Source organism: Siniperca chuatsi, linkage group LG4, assembly GCF_020085105.1.
Source record: "Siniperca chuatsi isolate FFG_IHB_CAS linkage group LG4, ASM2008510v1, whole genome shotgun sequence".
Classification (NCBI taxonomy): Eukaryota; Metazoa; Chordata; class Actinopteri; order Centrarchiformes; family Sinipercidae; genus Siniperca; species Siniperca chuatsi.
In genome coordinates this window covers 29383230-29402537 of record NC_058045.1, presented here as the reverse complement: position 1 = coordinate 29402537, position 19308 = coordinate 29383230, and the positions used below count along the sequence as shown (strand labels likewise).

At 38.4% G+C, this 19308-nt stretch overlaps 1 protein-coding gene across 1 annotated transcript in view; it reads right to left on the bottom strand.

The window, feature by feature from the left end:
- Positions 1-586: 586 nt before the first annotated feature.
- The window catches only part of LOC122875261 (chemokine-like protein TAFA-5), a 51142-nt gene continuing 32420 nt past the window's right edge, over positions 587-19308 (bottom strand). Inside the window, exon 4 of the mRNA XM_044194209.1 lies at positions 587-3390. Coding sequence (XP_044050144.1) covers positions 3382-3390 — 9 coding nt within the window. The 3' untranslated portion in view covers positions 587-3381. The remainder of the gene's footprint in view (positions 3391-19308) is intronic.

The following is a 19308-nucleotide window of genomic DNA, read 5'->3' as shown; positions in this document are numbered from 1 at the left end:
CGCAGGAATGGCGGACTCCGCCACTAACAATAAAAACTACCATATAAAGAGCTAATTAAAGAATGTAAATATATTAAATGGGGGTTGATTTCTTTAAAACCTTAAAGATTATTACTGTACGTGCTTGAATTTCCACTGACCTTCAACTTTCAGCACTTTAACATAAACTATATTTAAATTATTATTCAAATGATGTAATGTAAAATATTAATATAATTTGAAAATATAATTGTGTTGGTAACCTAATACCTTGATTAATGATGCCTTCAAATGGAACTTGTGAGGTTGTATTTTCAACATGGTAGGTCAAGAATACGATGTTCAACTGGTTTACGTTGTGAGAACACTGTTGGGCGTTGCCTCAAAAATAACATTATGAAATTGTGAACTCAGAGCGATCAAATCTTCCAATTCACAAAGTCTTGAGTCATTACTGCGTTGTTCTCGTAAACACAGCGCCCCTGAAGGCACCTTACATCATGATATTGAGAAAACAGCTTTAGGCTTGCTACCTCCTCTTGTCTTCCACACAAAACTCTTTAATCTGTCATCAGAAGAAACCCTTTGAGATGAAAGACAGATGAACTTGTGTTTTCTGTTTAATGAAAAATATGGTTCATAATGGCAGAGCATCAAAACAGAGACGGTGACTTAATCTCCTCCGGTTGATGGAGACCGAGATGAATAAGGCAATGACCTACATAAACACTGCATTCTGGGATTTGGTGTACTTAACCTACGATAACTGGAGGAAAGCTCAATGCCACTTTCTCATAAAAAAAGATTTGAGTTGTAACTAATGACTGATATTGATGTTAATGAATTATCTATTAATGCTTTACAGTTTAAATCCTCCTCCAACATGACACATGATTTGTCTTTTTAGCTCTTTAATTCAGGTCTCTGATATTCTGGAAAATAGTTGCTTATTAACAACTTATTAACAATTACAACTGCATACTTGATGGATTATTGTAAACAACCATTGTTAATGACTTACTAATACTACTTACTACTACAGACATAACCAGCCAAAAGGGATTTTTCTCTACCTAGCAAACCAAAGTTTAGGTATTAATAGTTTATAATTGATCTATGAAGCATTAGTAAATTATTAATTAACAATTAATAAAAGCATTAGTTTCAACTTATGAATGCTTTATAAAGAGTGCCTTATCAGAAAGTGGTATTAAAAACTTTTCCTCCGTCCCTGCTGAGAAACAGTACGACTGTCAGAAACTGCAAGTGAGCTTTGAACAGCAGCCATGTTCAAACTTCTGCAGCTGGCTGTGAATCCAGTTTATGATGAGCAGAATGATGTTAAATAAGGTTTTCTACAAAGATACAACATATAAAATTGTTAAATATAGAACTTTAGGCTTTTGAAAATACATTTAATGCTTCTTTCCCCCCAAACAGACATGACAGCTTGGCTTCTGGTGTGAAATGGTTTGCTTGTTGTTTCATTAAAATCTACCATGCTGGCTGCATGTTGTCCAATTGTGGCACTGGAAAATGTAAAATCTGATTTAATGCATAATTTAGTCTGATGGAGAAGAGCCAGAAATCACTTAGAATTCTGCAGTTTTTATGATAAAAAGTAGAAACTTTGCACACTGATACCAAACATCTTGGAGAATATTTTGAACATAGTGTGAGTGGACATGTCATCTGTCCACTGGGAGGCGCTGTACTTCATGCTGTTATTTATATCAACTCATCAGAAGTGACATAAATCATTGAATTACCAACAACACTAAGAGTCTACAGCCATACTAGCGGCTCTGTGAGACTTTAGGCACAGCGATACTTTAAACTAAATGCTATCGTCAGCATGCTAACATGCTCACAGTTATAATGCTAACATTTTGATGCTAAGCAGGTATATTGTTTACCTTGCTCACCATCTTAGTTTAGTTAGCATGCTTGTGTTAGCATGCTTACATTTACAACTTAGGCTGATGGAAATGTCATTAGTTTTGTAGGATTTTAGTCATAAAGTAGTAAGTATTGGACATATTTAAATTTTCACTTGATGATGGTGCTAGATGAAAAGTTAAGAGATCACCACAGTTATTATAATTCATCCTGAGAGAAACATGAATGTCTGAACCAAATTTCATGACAATCTGTCGTCGAGACATGTCACTTGAAACCACAAATGTCAACCTCATGGTGGCGCTAAAGTAAAAATCAGGGGATCACCAAATTCAGTAAGATTCATTCTCTGGGTACCATGAATATCTGTACCAAATTTCATAGCAATCTATCCAATAGTTGTTGAGGACCAAAGTGGTGGACCAACTGTCAGGCTGCCATCCCTTGAGGCATGCTGCCAGTATGACTAAATATATCTGATCATATCTGTTATTTATATTTTGATAAATTCAATCATCTGGATGTTGTTTCATATTGTGGCTATTTCATTCATGCTTCGCCATCAGTGGCTCATTCATCAGTTGTTTGGCTATCAGCTGACTAGTAACATGCGTAAATAAAACTGATTTGACTCGATGTGAAAGCATATGCAAAACAAAACAATTTTCATGTTTAAAATAACATCAAAATGGGCCCAAAGAGGCTCAATATAGAGTTTTACAATAAATGTTATTGTCTGAGGTTCATTTAGTGTCTGTGTAACTGTATGAACAGTTAATTTATGTTGTTTTTTTATAAAAGTACATTCACCTGGTTAGGTGTTAGATGATTTTCCTGCTCTGGCTGACTGCCTCTAATCTTTAAAATACATCTTCAGGTTTCTGCTAAAAGTGCACAATGTTATATGCTCTTACCATAAAAACGCCTGATATGATTTTTCACCTTTTCCACCCGACTGATGTTCAGCACATGAACAGCTGTACTGTCCCAACAGAAACATCAACAGCTTCATCCGTCCCCATACAGATACATGTTTTATCATTAACTCATATACATTTTTTCTTTGCTCAGTTAAGTCACTTACTGTATAATATCACAATGTGTTCATTTCTTTACATGGTTATAGTGGTGTAGGGGGGCTTCTGAAAGTCTCTGCCCCTCTAAAACTGTCTCATTGTTGGCTCTGTTCATCTTTGGTCTGTAAAAACGAAACAGAGTTTTGTGCCAAACTAAAGAAATCGATCCAGCAGCTCATCACAATCCGCTTCAATTCAGATCTCCTGGAAAATAAAGAGTCACTTTCTTCCTAGAAAGAAGAACTTTAGGCTGCAGTTTCCACAGGTCACCCAAGCATGAAGCATGAAGTGCCGATGCCTCGCCCTGTGGCTCTTGTGATTGGTCATCAGCAGCTGCGGCGGTGGCGGATGTTCCGCTTGGCGATGATGGGCGATGGACGATGGGAACCAGTCTTTCTCTGGGGGGCGTCTGTCTTTGCCACCGCTGTCAAGAGACCTGAAGGACAGAAATAAGCAGCGTTTGAAGAGAATCTGTCACAACCAATCAGAGCGTCTGCTGGTCTGAGCAGAGTGGCGACCGCCATCGAAAAAACATTCATCTACATAAGCCTGATGAGGTCATGTTTCAGTATGAAAGAAGTTAATAAATTAAAATTAATATTTTAAAAGAAATTAGAAAATGTGTTATTTTATACAAATCAAATCTTTTCAGTTTGAAAGGTCTTATGTACATATATATATATATATATATATATATATATATATATATATATATACACACACACACACAAATACCATAGTGTAGAAAGATGCACATTCAAAAATGTACTTAAGTAAAAGTACCAAAAGTAAAAGTACTCAGTATGCAGAATGGCCCATTTCAGAATAATGTATATTATATTATTGGATTATAATTATTGATGCATTAATGTGTTCATCACTTTGATGTTGCAGCTGGTAAATGTGGGGCTGATTTAAATGATTTTTATTCTGCCAAGTAGCTTGTGAATTTCCCCCCAGGATCTTTATTTATCTTATTTTAATCTATAATGATACCTCATAATTTATTTGATGATGATATTTTGTATTATTAATCTGAATCTGCAAAGTAACTAAAGTTATCAAATAAATGTATTGTAGATTGTTCTCACCACACACAGTTCTCAGTATACACAGGAACAAAGCTTGTTCCTTCAGTGCCACAATGTGCACAATGAAAACCAACAAGGACGTCAACAACTTTAGTTTAGTGCACATCACCCAAAGAGTCTCTGCACACTTAATAATATGTGTCTGAAATATAAACATCAGCTGCAAAAGACAGTGAGACTATCAAACAGAATAAAATACCGACACAATTTTAGTTGCGCTCATTAGATCAAGTGCAATGAATACTGATACAGTGCAGTCTTAGATATAGAATACATATACAATATACATCTGTTCATTATGTAACTTCAAAGTGGAAATGAAATATATAAAAAAATAATACATATAAAAAGCATAAAAATAAAGTTATTGATTAAAAACCCTCAACAGCACTTCAGTGAGTAGAGACCTCTGCTTCATGTTTTCCTGCCAGCTGCTGTTGTTGAGAGTCTCAACTTTAGCAACTGTGCTGGTCTTCATTAGAGAAAACGAGCCTCACACAAACCGCAGAATTAAAAACCACACAGTCCTTCATCCAGTTAAAGCAGCTGAGCTGGAAGTCAAACTGAACACAGTCAGAGTCACTGACAGGATGGGAATTTATACAATAACATGGCTCTGCATGTTAGAGACAGAGGGAGGAGGTAACAAGCAGAGAAAATGAGGAGCTGAAATATCGACTCTACAGAGCTGCAAAACTTAAAAAGAGCTTCTCAGTCACTTTTAAAACAACCAGCCCAAGACAAGCACTGAAATATGTCAACCAAACCTGCAGTCAGCAGTATTGAGTGAACTAAGATTACAAACATGAATTTTATTTTATATTACATTCTGCTTGTTTCTGGATCGACAACATGCTGTTGCTGAGTTCATCATTCAGCTAGAACAAACCCATGCAGATGTTTTCACATAATTATCAGCTTTTACTTTTTACTTTAACAGATTCCAGCAGCTATAATCGATATTTTTATTATAACAAAGTATCAAATGACAATGTGAAAACAATGTGACAATGTTAAAGGGGTCTCTCGTAGTGATGAACCTACAAAGAATTATCACCTGAATCTGCAGCTCCCCTCGGCCTTACAGAGCTTTGTAGTGAATTTCAGCTCATTATTTATCTGTCCCGCCCACAACTTCACTGTTTTGGTTCACTCTCACCGCTCTCATAGCGTCGTTTTTGGCCGAAACAGGCAGCTGATTTCAGAGAAAAAGCTCTAAAAACCTGCTGTTCACTACCTGCTCACCAGCAAACAGCAGACAGACACAGTTAGCGACTAGCTGGTGAACATAGTGGAGTATTTTACAGCTAAAGAGACAGATATATCTCTCAGAAGTTGGTAGAGATCAAAAACAGAGCTAAAAGACAGTGAATATCAGACTTAAATTCATCAAGTGGACAGAAATACGACTCCAAATTAATGATCACGTTGCCCCGTAACTGCTGGATGTGTAAATAACCAACAGTTCGCTAACAAGTTCAACATATCAACTTAAAAGGTGATTATGTCAATGTCCTAACTTGTTTCTGCTGCCCCCAAGTGGCCAAAAAAATCAGTTATTGCAGGTTTAAGTACCAGTAAAGTTAATAAAAACATGTTTGTCTGACAGTCTCTTTCAGCCTAACAGATTTGGTGTCTTTTGACACTTTGAGATCTTCACTAGAATTTTAAATAATGTTCTGAGAGTTTCAACTACAGTACATGAGTCGGTAATGATGGAGCCACAGGTAGTTTCAGGTAGAGTTGAAGAGGTTAAATCTGCACACTGCTGTTCATCTCTTTTTAAAAATCAGCTTGGAGCAGATGAAAGCGTTCAACATTTCATTTCTAGCCTTCGTACATGATCATTACAGTCTGTGGAGCGAGGGTGTAATTTGACTTTGCAAAGGTGTAATCAGGTGTCGCAGCAGAAAGCACAACTCATTTGTGTCTCGCTGCATCGGCTCGCCTCAATTTCTTTTGTTTTTTTTACAACATAACTGTCCTTGAAAAAAGTGTGTGACTTTACCTGTCTGTATGTTTCTGCATGTTTGTGTGTGTTTGTGTGTTGAAGCCTCCTGTCTGGTCGAGAACCTGCAGAGGTACTTTGAATTTATTTTCGGTCACACCAGGAGAAAAAGACAGAGGAACAAATCACAGTCTGCTCAATCAGACAGAAATCCAATTCTCCTTGGAGAGAAGAACAACTATTTACCTTGAATGTGAACACAGCATGATGCATATGAAGATTGAATATCCTGTAAATTGTTTTGTTTTTTTAGAACAAGAAAGATTGCATCTGCTTGTTTCCACCTTGTTTCTGCTCAGAGAGAAACTCTCAGAGGTCAGTTTGACTGAAACCTCCCTGTAAACAGTCAGAGGTAGTTTGAAGGCGGAAACATTACAGTCTTTTCCTCTCGTTTTACTTCAAACCGAAGATGTCCTGAGTCAGTCAGCAGTAGGGTTAGGTCCTGAAAGGCAGGATCCCAGATGGCAAATATCCAAATGCATTAAGCTGTAGAAATAATTCAGGTAGAAGCTCCTCACTTTGTTGGTGCTGACAACGTCACTTTTTTTTATCACAATGAGAAATGTCACCAGCTGCAGATTTTAATCAGCTGGAGATAATTAATGTTAATTCCATAATGAGCTCTCTGCAGCCGGTATCTCAGCCAACGATTTTTTTTTTTTGTGAGGGAAAAACTCTGTAACACACCACTGTACTAACTATGAGAGCACTATTAAAAGAATCTTCCAGTTCAACTTTTATTCATATCAGATCAATAATCGAAGTTGATCCACCTTATGGTTGTGTATCAGGACCTCTGGGATTTGGATGAAGTAGCTGGTGAAAATTATGGTGCAAAGGTCAGTAAGCTCCAGCTGTTATTTCAATGTGTTACATGCAGATTTAATCAACATGTCATATCGCCTGCTGCCCTGCTATTTTTCAGGTTGAAGTGACGGGTTGTCAACGTTATTTAGACTGACACACAAAACAAAAGATGATCTTTTCAGTCTTATTTATAAATGAAGTTGCTTGTAAATTGTGAAAGCTAAACCTAGTTAAGATCTGGTAAGGGATTCAAAAGGATTTGGATTCGATGCTGGTTTCAGATGTGATCAAATTCTATCAAAGCCCAACCCAGCAGGATTGGGATCAGGACCGATCCACGCATGTTTTGATAGATTAATGTGATGTTTTTTTTATCTTAAGCACAGAGACGATGCAGATAAGTTATTAATATATTTGTCTGAGCTGGTAGTGACTGTGTCATCTGCATATAGTGTTATACTCAGTGAGTATTCCACCAAAATATTCCAAAGATTAAATGGTGACTCCCGATGGCAATGGCCAGAGGCTTGATTGATATGACAAATAATTAAGGTGACAAGGAAAGTCCTTGTTAAGTTCCTCTTAACCTGTTGAACCTGAGGCTGTTTTGTTTCTTTTGTTTTTATTTTAGTCTTTTTTTTGTTGAATCTGCACCTTGTAAAGAAAAAATGCTGCATTTGCTGGCAGTCACTGGATTACTTTTGATACTGAAGACAAAGTCTAAACATGAGGATAGTGAGGCAACATTTGAAGTTGAAAGGATGTTGATGCTATGTTTTCCAAGCTGATGTACTGACATTTATCCTCAATTTATATCAGAGACAGTGTTATTACTGTAAAGATTAAGTTGTGCTGATTCCAGTAATACATGTATGAAGTTTAATAAACACTGCAGCCTTTAACACCTGAATGCATTGGGGGAAAAGTGACAAACATGCTGGATTGTGGGATAATGAGGCACAAAGGGTCTGCCTGTTGTGTCCTCCAGAACAAGACTGAAGACTGAAACTGGGCAGCAGTTTTTCTGTTGTGTGATTATTTTAGTGGTCTGAGGTTGACCTGAGCTCAGTGAAAGCGTGGAGTGTTACTTCTTTTTTCTACAAAAAAAGTTCCAGGTGTGCTTTGACTTCATGAGTTTAAGCAATGCATTTGAAATGTTCCAAACACACCTTCACCTCCATGTTTAATCAGATGTGAGCGGAGCGTTTAGGGACGGTCTGAATGTTGATACTGTTTCAGAGTGATGTATGGTTCTCAGTGTAATCCAACTCGTCCTTGTCTGACTCCTCCGGCTCTTTTAGGATTCCAGCTGCAGTCAGACAGGATGGACATGAATAATTCAGGGGTGAGCGGCTCAGAGGTGCCGCCGCCACCGCCACCGCCGCTGCCGCTGCTGCTTCTTCTTCTTGTAAGTCTTCACCTGGAAGCAATTACAGAGAGCTCTGCCTCCACAGAGGGGACAGAAATGAAGTGTCCCCGCTCGTCCCCAGAGCTTTATGTTTTTAATCAGTCTCAGAGCCTTCAGGAGGACATGTCCACACTCAATGAGGTGCAGACTCTACATGCGGGGTGGAGCTACTGTGTGTAGTGTAGTTCAGCATTAAAAACACCAAAGTTTATGATTCAGAAGAGCAAATTAAGCATCATTATGTATTTGGTGGTGATGTGTAATGCAGCTAAAATGTAAAGTTAACATTGTTTAATCAATTACAGGTCCATTAACTGATAAATCCTAACCACTGTTTTCTCCTGTTTGAGTAACGTTTGCCAAAAAACTACAGTGAGTTTAGGAAATTACTGAGCCTTTTTAAAAATGAAACTATATATTTGTGAGCTGTTTTTAAAGATTTACATCTTCAATGGGAACCAATGGGCTTGGAGCTGAGAGCCACAGACAGAGTAGGAAGTCAGAAAGTATAAAGAGACTGACTAACGCATTGTTGGTTTGGATCTGCACAGTAAGGAAAATATAGAAAATCACCAGCCTTATTCTTTACAGAAGCGTAATCTTGAGGCATCCAGGTGGCCTTAAGATTCATATCATATAATCACAATGAGCCCTGCGACGAGTTGGCCACTGTCCAGGGTGTACCCTGCCTAAGGCCCAAAGTCACTGGGATAGGCTCCAGTCACCCGCGACCCCTAACGGGACCAAGCGGTAGAAAATGGATGGATGGATGGATAATCACAATGTCCCTGGTTCAATTCCAGTCAAGGATGGTTGTTGCATGTCATATTCCCTCTCTCTACCACATGTTTTCTGACTCTATACCGTCCCTATCCAATATATGCAAAAATACAGAAAAATATTGTAAATTAAAGAATAATCTCTTTTCTCCTACCTTCGCCAACTACAGACAAATGTCCAACCTACCATTTCTTAGAAAAAACATGGAAAAGTTAGTCTACGAGCAATTGACAGACTGCTTAAACCAAAACGCCTTACTTGAGAAGTACTAGTCTGGTTTTAGATCAAGGGATAGCACTGGAACTGCTCTGCTGAAAGTTTGAAATGATCTCAGAATCAACTGTGATCGAAACTTTCTATTCTTGTTCTTCTGGACCTCAGTACAGCCTTTGATACTGTTGATCACAACCTTGTCATTGATAGGCTGGAAAAATGGGAAGTGGTCTCAGGCACAGCCCTAATCTGGTTTCAGTCCAACCTATCTTATCACAACTTTTTTTGTCTCAATTTGTCTCAACCCTGCAAAATATTAACAAAAGTAGTGACCTAAAAACAACAGCAACATAATAAATATAATTAACAACAACTGTTATTTTATCATTATTTATGTCACATTCTGCGTCTGTCCCTCTCTCCAGCCACATTTCCACTTCCCAAGGCCCCTTTATTGCCCTTCTCTATCTGTCCACCAGATGCCCTCTGACGTTTCCCTCCAGTCCCAGTCACCTGAACTTCCCCGCCCACCTGCTCACCTGTTTCCACTCTCAATCCACAGCCCTGCAGTATTTATAACCAGCCCATTTCGATTCATTCTTAGCCAGATCGTCAACGTTGTTACTGTTGCTTTGTGTCCTTGCTTTCGTGCTGCTGTTACTTGTTAACCTGTAACCTGTACCTGCATCCGGTACCCTATTACCTGGACCTGAACCTGCCTGTCTGCCTACCTACCTACCTAAACCTCCCTGTAAGCCTATATATTGCTTCAATTTGGCAATAAATCATTGAACTGTCCACACCAAACAACTAATCGCACCAGTAAAACCCTGTAGGGCTCCAACTGTCTGAGGTGCATGGCATCAGGTCTTCCTCCATTATGGACTCTGATCTACTGATTGCAACAATTCCACTTGCTAAAGTTTTGTTGTACATGCTGGTGGTACTACTGTAGCTACTTAGAGCTTCAGTGTGAAACTGACTTCATTCTCTGCTCTGAATCATCAGCTCCAGATCAGTTAACAACATAAAAACAACTGGGCATCGTCAGGTCATCTCAGCTTCAGCAGGACAGACCTGACTGATCAGAGCTTTAATCAGATAATCAAACACTTACCGTCTCCTGCTGTCGACTTCACAAAAGCAGCTGCGGCCACACAGTTTAAACCTGTGCTCTTGATTAGCTCCTGCTAAAGCCTGATGGCCCAGAATCAGAACGCAGCACCTTTCCTCCAATGGGAGAGAGTTTTGAGCACAAACTGAGATGGAGTAACCCTGTACGCGTACTGTAGTGTCCTTTTGTTCTGGGTCTGTTTTTCCTGGTTTGGTCTCAGCCGCTTAGTTCCAGTGAAGCGAAATATTTAATGCAACAGCATGCAATGATATTTTAGACAACAGTGTGCATCCAACTCTGTGGCAACAGTTTGAGGAAGGCTGTCTTCTGTTTAAACATGACAATGGAGTGTCAGAAAATAGGAGTGTTATACAACTTTGATGCCCTTTCTTAATTTCAATGCAAGCTAATAAAGTACAGACTAACTTTAGAAACAATCTCAAATTGGTTTCTGTAATTGGAGATGAAAGAAACCTGATTTTCCAGCAGCACAATAATAACCTCTCTGACTCCTGCTGCATGCTTGCTCAGTGCGAAAACAGGTTTTTTGAATATTTACAACTGGCTTTCTAATCAGCTTCTCACATGTTCACATTTGCAAAAAGTCAAAAGTTTCGCTGTGACAGCAGAGCACCTGAAGATTAGATTAGATTCAACTTTATTGTCATTACAGATGTACAAGTACAAGACAAAGAAATGCAGTAGGAGAGATCATTATAGGCAGAGGTACAGCCTTGTACTTAAAATAATTAGTTAAAGGAAGCTTGACTTAGAATCATATTCCTTTCCTGTCTATATGTAGGAATACATGTATGTATTCAATAACCTGAATATCAATTCAAATAGGTTCAGTGATTCTGACACCAAGTGGGGAAGCAGATTAACTACCACAGGACAGGTTACAGGTGAGTCCTGATGTTTTGTCCTGCTTTGATCAGAGTGCAGGTGAACAGACGCTGCTGCAGAAACACAGTCGGATCCACTCAACAACCCAAAAATGACCAAACAAGCTTGTGTGTGCCGGTGTGGCAGAGAGAGAGATGATTTGAAAAGCTGTAACAGATTTATGTAGGTAACAAATATATATCGCTCCCATTTTACAATTAATTAGTAAAAAACTCACCCATGGCTGAGCCAACAACTGAGCCGCAGTTCATCCTCCAGAACTGAACCGAACAACATACTGTAGCCTATATAATTAACTCATATTAAGCTACAAATTCATGATTTTGAGTTTCCTGTTTCTTTCACTTCAAAGTCTGACTGAAACTGAAACTGACACAATGTTTCCTCTAGAAGTCAGTTTCTGCTGCTGAACTTTTGGTTGTAAAATTCAAACACATTTGAGCTGCGAATAAACTCTTTTTACAACAGTGGATTTTACAGTAACCAGGTTACTGCAGTGCCTGTAAACACATATCCGGAGTTACCTGACCTCTTGAGTGCATGTTAACATACTGAGTGATCGGTTGGAGCAAATTGTACCGCCTCCCAAACAGTAAGCAGCTAAGAAGAAGAAGATGATAAAATGTGCCACTCAGTCTGAATATCAAACTCACTGTTTCCTGTTTGATAACGATGATGATTTTGATGAAAATGTAAACACAGGCTGTGATAATAATTTAGTTTTTATCAAAGACACAAAAAGTTCAGTAAAATAAAAGCATCAAAACCAGCCAATCAGTGGCAGGCATTAATAAAAAAACATTACTGCCTGCAGCTTGTTAACACAAACTCAACTAATAGCAAACAAACAAATTAATACAAGCATGAACGACACAAGAACGAGATATCATCGGAGACTCTGAGGAGAGGAGACCATGTTGACCATGAAAAAATATTACAAATATATAAAATCAGGGACATAGACAAGAGAAATGAGCTTCAATGTGTTGTTAGTTACACATCAGTTTAAATCATATTACTGCTATACAGCCTTCAGTTATTGACTGTGTGTGTGTGTGTGTGTGTGTGTGTGTGTTTGTTATCTGCTGTTTCCATGATAAACTCTGTGGCTGGGAGTAAACTGGAAAGCAGGCGGCCTTGTTTCCAACATAATTGCTTTATGATGAATTGCGGCTGGTGATGAGAAACAATGAGCTCTGTTACTATTTATTTCACTTCTAAAGCAAAAACAAGCCAGAAGTCGTCTCATTAATATTGCAAAGTTGCGGCTTCTTAAAATATTAAAGCCCATTTTTTATATTCTTGGAGCTTATAGATGTTTAAAATCCTCCTGAGTTAGTACAGTCTGACTCTGAAACACACAGTTGAGTTTTCAGGTGAAGAGACATCAGTTTCTCTTTGGCTACACTAGCAAGAAACTGTTTTATTTGTATCTGCCTCTACTGTAAGAGCTGCTCCACCTGGAGATGACATTGGTTACAACTCAGGAACTAGACTTGTGAAGCAGGTATACCGGAGTCAAAACACCTGACACAACTCAGGAAGCAGAGAGCATTGCTGAATCTGGCTCACAGAGGTGGTTTAACAGGTGTTTGTACACTTGGGCCTTTTTAAAATATTCATTGTTCAGTTAATGTCTTTCATTACCTGTGAGCTCTCAATTTGACTTAATTATTGTTGATTTTAATTTGCTGCCTGTGTTAAGCACTTTCTTGGCTGGGTTTTGAAAACTGCTATTAATAAAGGTTATTAATATATTTCAGTAAAGATTTTTATAATTGAACCACTGGTCTCTCATACTGCAATACACTAAAAACGATAAGAAAAGAAAGACCACTAGATGGCAGCATGAGAACATAGAAAGTGAAGCTATATTTTATATTAAATAGCAAGATTAAGAGTCTATAGCCATGCTAGCAGCTCTGTGAGACTGCACTTAGCTACAGTGGTGCTGTGAGCTAAATGCTAATGTCAGCATGCTGACATGTTCTCAATGTATGCTAACATGCTGATGTTAGCATGCTAAAATAGGCTATTTGGCACTAAACTGAAGTACAGCTAAGAGCCAGGCTGCTAGCACGACTTAATGTTTTTTTAACATTGTCATATTTTTGCCAAATTAATGACGTTTAAACAATGTGATCAAAAATGTGATGCAGCTTTACCTAACGTCGGATAGAATTTTGTGTGTGTGAACCAAATTTGGTGTCTATTAGAGAGAAAGACAGTGGTTTTCCAAAAATTACAATTTACAAACCAAGACCAAAATCATGTAGCCTTAAACCAACCCTGGCACCAGTCCTAGAAATTACGTTTTTAAATTACTTGTTTACCCAATTACATTGTACTGACAAACGTAATCGTTGCCTGAATTATGTTCACGAGCAATGTTTTTTTTTATTGAATAAAGCGTTACATTTATGTACTGCACTGGAGTCTCAGGGAGGAGGTTGAGGTGGATGAAGGGTATACAAAGTGCAGGACTTTGACAGCAGAGATCAGGGTTTGCACTCTAAGTCCTGTTTGTGGTTCGATTTAGGCAACAAAAGCACTTTGGTTAAGGTTAGGTTAACCTTAACCAGTTAAACAGACTTTTTGTTTATTAAACCAAGAAGTTGATCTTTCCTTAACCTTGTTAAGTGCTGCCGGTGCCTAAACATAACCATAAAAAAGTTTAAGCTGTAGTCACTATAAGCAGATATTGTACTGCGAGATTGGATATTTTGGCGGGAAACAAATGAAATACGTTGTCAGTGAACATTTTACAGAAACGTTCAGTATCAACATTTTTGCATTTTGCCAGATACGTTTTTATTGTTGCAAATTACTTTCATATAGACATCATTTCTAGCTGACAGGGTTTCCTCGAACACAGTAAAAATTATGGGATTTTGGTCTATATTTCAGACATTGTCAGAATTTTGATGCAGCTTGTCTTTGCTCTCCAAAGCTCGACCATCTGTGTGTCACTGTGTGATCTAGGACCATTAACCAAAGTTTCTACATCAGGCCCATTCAATTGGCGGCCCGCGGGCCACATCCGGCCCAGAAGCAGCCTCCGAGTGGCCCATAAGCATACATAAATCTGATATGACAAAATAAGTAAACTACATATATGGTGGATGGAAGTAACGAGTAACGAGTGAGCCGTCTCGCTTCCTTCTCATCTCTGTTGAGCGTTCCACATGCGCAGCACCGATCAGGCAGGATGTTTACGGATGTAGTGACAATCATATCTTTCACAAATCAATGTTGTCTCACGCGCGCTCCGATCACGCTTAGTAGCTTTTCAAAACATCTGGCTATTGACAGTCACATGTAGGGAAGTGCTCTACTGAAAAGATGTCTCTGCCAACCCTGAAACGCAAATTTGACAATGAAATCCGTCAGTTTAACCCCGCCTGGACTGGCAAGTGTTTGTTTATTTTACCGCCGTCTCCAAACGCCTGCTATTTTTTATTACATTCATTTGCATTTGTTTAAAATTTGTCATTACCAAAAACTTTAAAAAAAGGTTTTAAATAGGCTGCTGAAAATGTCTGGCCTATTTACATTTCCTGGTTTTAAAATCTGACCCGACTGAATTTGTAATTGAATAACCCTGTTCTACATGTCTCTCTCACGACTGTCAGCTTTCGTCTGGGACAGACCAGAATCACACAGTGAGAGGCTTTAAGAGAGGTTTGGGATAAGAACATGATCTTACATGAGGCCTAATGTTAAAAAGTGTTGTGTTTCCCTTTGAGAGGATGGTGGGAGTACTTTCATCAGACCATAAAGGATCCATATATAACAACAGGTGTCTCCATCAGTCTGTACAGACATCAGACTGTGTGAAGAGTCTTTCTATCGTTATATATCACCAATTAAAACCTCTACACTTTCTGTACGTCCCTGTAAGTCTGTAAACCACCTTAGGGCTAACTGTACGTCATTTGTTCCTCTGATCCTGCTTTCTGAGTTTTAATGAACGCTGACTCCTCTCCTCGTGTAAACACAGTTCGGCTCATGTCGGCTCGCCCACTCAGCTCTGCGTCTCTGTGATTTAATTTGCCTTCATTAGCAGAGGAGCTTGTTTGTGTGAAGCTCCTTTTAAAAGATTTTCTCATCTATGTATTCAGCGCAGAGCTGGAGGCGGCAGACTCAACAACGCGCCGCCATCTTTCAACCAAATGAAGACAAGACATGAGAGAGTGTTGTTGTGTGGGAGAGCTCGGGGAGACGCTCATCAGCTAGAGGACGAGCTCAGAGGATCAAACATATTCTCCCAGAATCCTCAGCTTCCAGTCAAAGTCGGGATCATTGCTCAGGGTGCAGAGAAACCTAAAATCACCATTCAATCATGATATCATGCTGTTAGGCATGTTTTAGGATTATTTAGACTTTAAATGTTCTTAATATCTTCACTTAAATAAAGATTCATTATTTATTTTAAAGGGTTAGGGATTTTAAGGGATTTATCCATTGGTGCAAGCATGGACACTCTGTTAATTAATGGATCTTTCTAATGCCTTTTGTGTCTCGTTTACAGAATTATCAAATTCAAATTAGATTTATCCAAAGTCCATCATATAATCCTAAACTAATAACCTTTAATTGCTCCCTAACTGCTACTTATCATCTGGCAATTACTGTATGAAATGCCACATTAAATCTACTTCGATTCAATGTAAAAGATAAAACATGGAAACCTCAGAGGTGGTGAATCCTTCTTATAGACTGCAATATAGAAATGCTCATAACACCATATATAAAAACATAGACATACTGTATATTTCACAATCAAACAAAGTTTAAAAAAGGAAGGTAGATGAACCAGTAAAAACAAAAGCATTTTATTTTTCAAAGAAATACAAAATCCCCCATCATGTATCTGATTTCAGATGTCCTGCAGTGCTGCAGCAGTGTCCGTGTGTGTCCTCAGGAGTGTCTGACTGAGTTTCATGACGGCGAGCAGCTCCTCGCTCTGCTGTCCATCTTTAAAACAACGAGTTCCCAATGGAGGAGGAACTCTCAGACAGGGCAAAGAGGAGGGACATTTGTAAGCGTCCTGACGTGTGAAAGTCAGCGGCGGTTTGACAGACTTCATTACTCAAAGAGCCGACCGACTCGTCTCAAACCAACCAACCAGAACGCAGGAAAGAGAAAGAGAGTGAGCGGGGGTTTGGTGTGTTGATGCAGGACGCTGCCCGTCAGCTTTCAGACACTCTGAGGAAACTCTCAGCTCTGACATGCAGACAGTCGTCTTCCTGCAGTGATCTGATTTCTTAAAGATCATGTAAACTAGACCTGGTCTCTGTAATCAGAGTAGGGGATTAGAGAAACTTAATTTCTCCTGGAGAAAGCTGATTTACTGACTATGAACGCACTTAACTGGAGTTCTAATCAGCTTTTTACATGTGAGCATGTGCAGGACACAGACTTCAGGCAGGGAAAGTGTCGCAACTAATGATTATTTTCATTATCGATTAATCCATCGATTAAAATATAAAATATCTGAAAATGGTGAAAAACGTACATCCCAGAGTCCTAGGTGACGTCTTCAAATGTCTTGTTTTGTTCGACCAACAGTCCAGAACCCAAAGATATTCAGTTCACAATTTATATAAAACAGAGAAAAGCAGCAAATACTCACATTGGAGAAACTGGAACCACAGAATTATTGGAGGTTTTGCCTCATAAATGACTTAAACAATGAATTGATTATCAGAATTGTTGTGAAAAGTTTCTGATGAACGACTAATCAATTAATTCGAGACCTATTTAGCATTTGCATTTATAAGCAGTATATAAACATTTAATTACTGTTCATAATACACTGTAATGTAGTTGTAAGCAGATAGAAATGTTTATTAATATTTTTGTCAACGACTATAACCTCGTGTCAGGCCCCCATATGTGTGGGCTGCTGTATAAACAGATAATGAAATACAATATAATGAAACACGTGTAAATGGAAGGACTAAAATAAAGTTGTTCGTGTGTCCTATAGCAACCGACTTTTTCAGCAAATCTTCAAACCCTGTTTCCTCTGGATAATCAAAATCAATTGATCAATCAATATGACTGAGAGCTCTCACTTGATGTAGACGACCAGATTGCTTTTCTCACAGCATTTAGGCTGCAGTTGTGCACATGTACAATATGATATGACTGAATGCAACCTTTTAATCATCGAATTAATTGCATTGTTACCTCTCAAGGGCGCCACTCAAGTCTGAAGTCAGTTTCCAAAGAAACTCTTCAATGTTTGAACATGAGAAGTTTGATCTCCAGCTCCTTTGCAACTGAGCAAACTCAACTAGCTAATGAAGACTGTGTGTAATAATAGAAAGCTCCAGAAAAAGTTAGGAAGTGTACCTTGTTTGGAAATGGTTTTGTCATCAGCTGTTTCCGAGGTCAAAGATGAACTTTCATGCTGAGTTAGAAATGTAAACTAAAGCAGATTAACTAAAACAGTAAAGTTTACAGGTGAGTTTCTATCAGAGTGCAGGTGAACAGACAGAAACAAAAACAGAACCAGAAACTAGAAACTCTCACAACTGAAGCTATCTGAAGGTTTTCAATAGACAGTAATGAAACATAATCTGATACTCAGCCTCATCAGACTCATCGATCTTCAGCTAAACAGAGAATGACAGAGAACTGAAAGAAGATGAAGAGTTGTGTTTTAAAAATCAACAAATCTTGAATGGGGTTTGGTTGATGTGACAATATCTGCTGCATGAAGAGGCTTTTGAAGCGACTGCAGTTAATCAGCCGCTGTGAAGAGTGGCAGATGGAGAAGAGAGTGCTCATGGGTAGCAATTATTCAATCAACACACACACACACACACACAGGCTGTGATTTTAATAAGGGCCAGCAGCGTCCTCGTTAGAAGATGTTATTATGTTATTAGAAGCTGATGTTAAAATTAGATCTTTGATTGAAATTAAACACACAGAAGGAGTAAAAGAAGAAAGGAAGGACACTAACTCAGAACATTTAAAGCATTGTTTTCTTCTTCCCTTTTATTAATATTATTTAATATTGGTCTTTCTGTCTACTCAGTAAAGTAACATCAGTTACATGTCTGTCTTTCCCTCCTCTGTTGCTCCTTTTTCCTCTTTTCTAGAAAGGTTCACATTTTTCAAGTCTGTGTTAAAACAATAATCAGGCGCCCATACTGTATGTACATTAGAACAGTTTTTGCTTGCTGTAATCGTTCTTCCTGTTCATACTGACCATTAAGAGATCCCTTCTTAACGCGCTTCCACTGTAAGACATCATTTAATGGCTAGTACGGACAGGAGAATGATTACAACAAGCAAAACCTGTTTCAGGTTCATATATTCATATCATATGTGAATATTGTTTTAAGACAGAATTGAAAAAAGTGATCCCTAAAGGGGTTTTTAGAGGTCTAAGCACTAAAAGTGTTCAAACCCCTATTGTTTTTGCTCAGATCAATATAAGCATGATTATTGTTTTCACCAAATTTGAACTTCTGCGAAGGTTTAAATGTGGAATTTGCAAAGCAGAGCATGAAGTCTTGCCAACAATAAAAGAATGAGCCATGTCAACCACAAACTGTTCTAAATTCAACAAATGACAACAACTGTACTCAAAATCTACTCCAAATCTATCATTTCAAATTCAACAATTGGTGGCTCTGTAACCTATTATCTCTGGACTTCAAATGTCACGGTATGCCTAACCAGTGTATCCACCAGTGTTATATTCAGTTTGGTGCAAAGCTCACAATGCAATGCTACAATGCAATTTTGCTATTAAGCTCTCCAGTACTTTGTGTCTCCAGTATTCTAAAACCGATTTTTTTAAAAACTCACAATGTGTCGCTTTTTCTTTAAATTTGATAACATTACTCAGCTTTCCATAGACTCATGCTGCTCTCTGCTGTCCTTTCAGGAATGCATAAATATCCCACAATATTTGGTTCTACCTAAAACCTTCCTGCAGTGCCACAAAAAAGGGAATTTCAAGGCCCCATGAAATGGAGCATTACTTCAGTAATGTGATACATTTC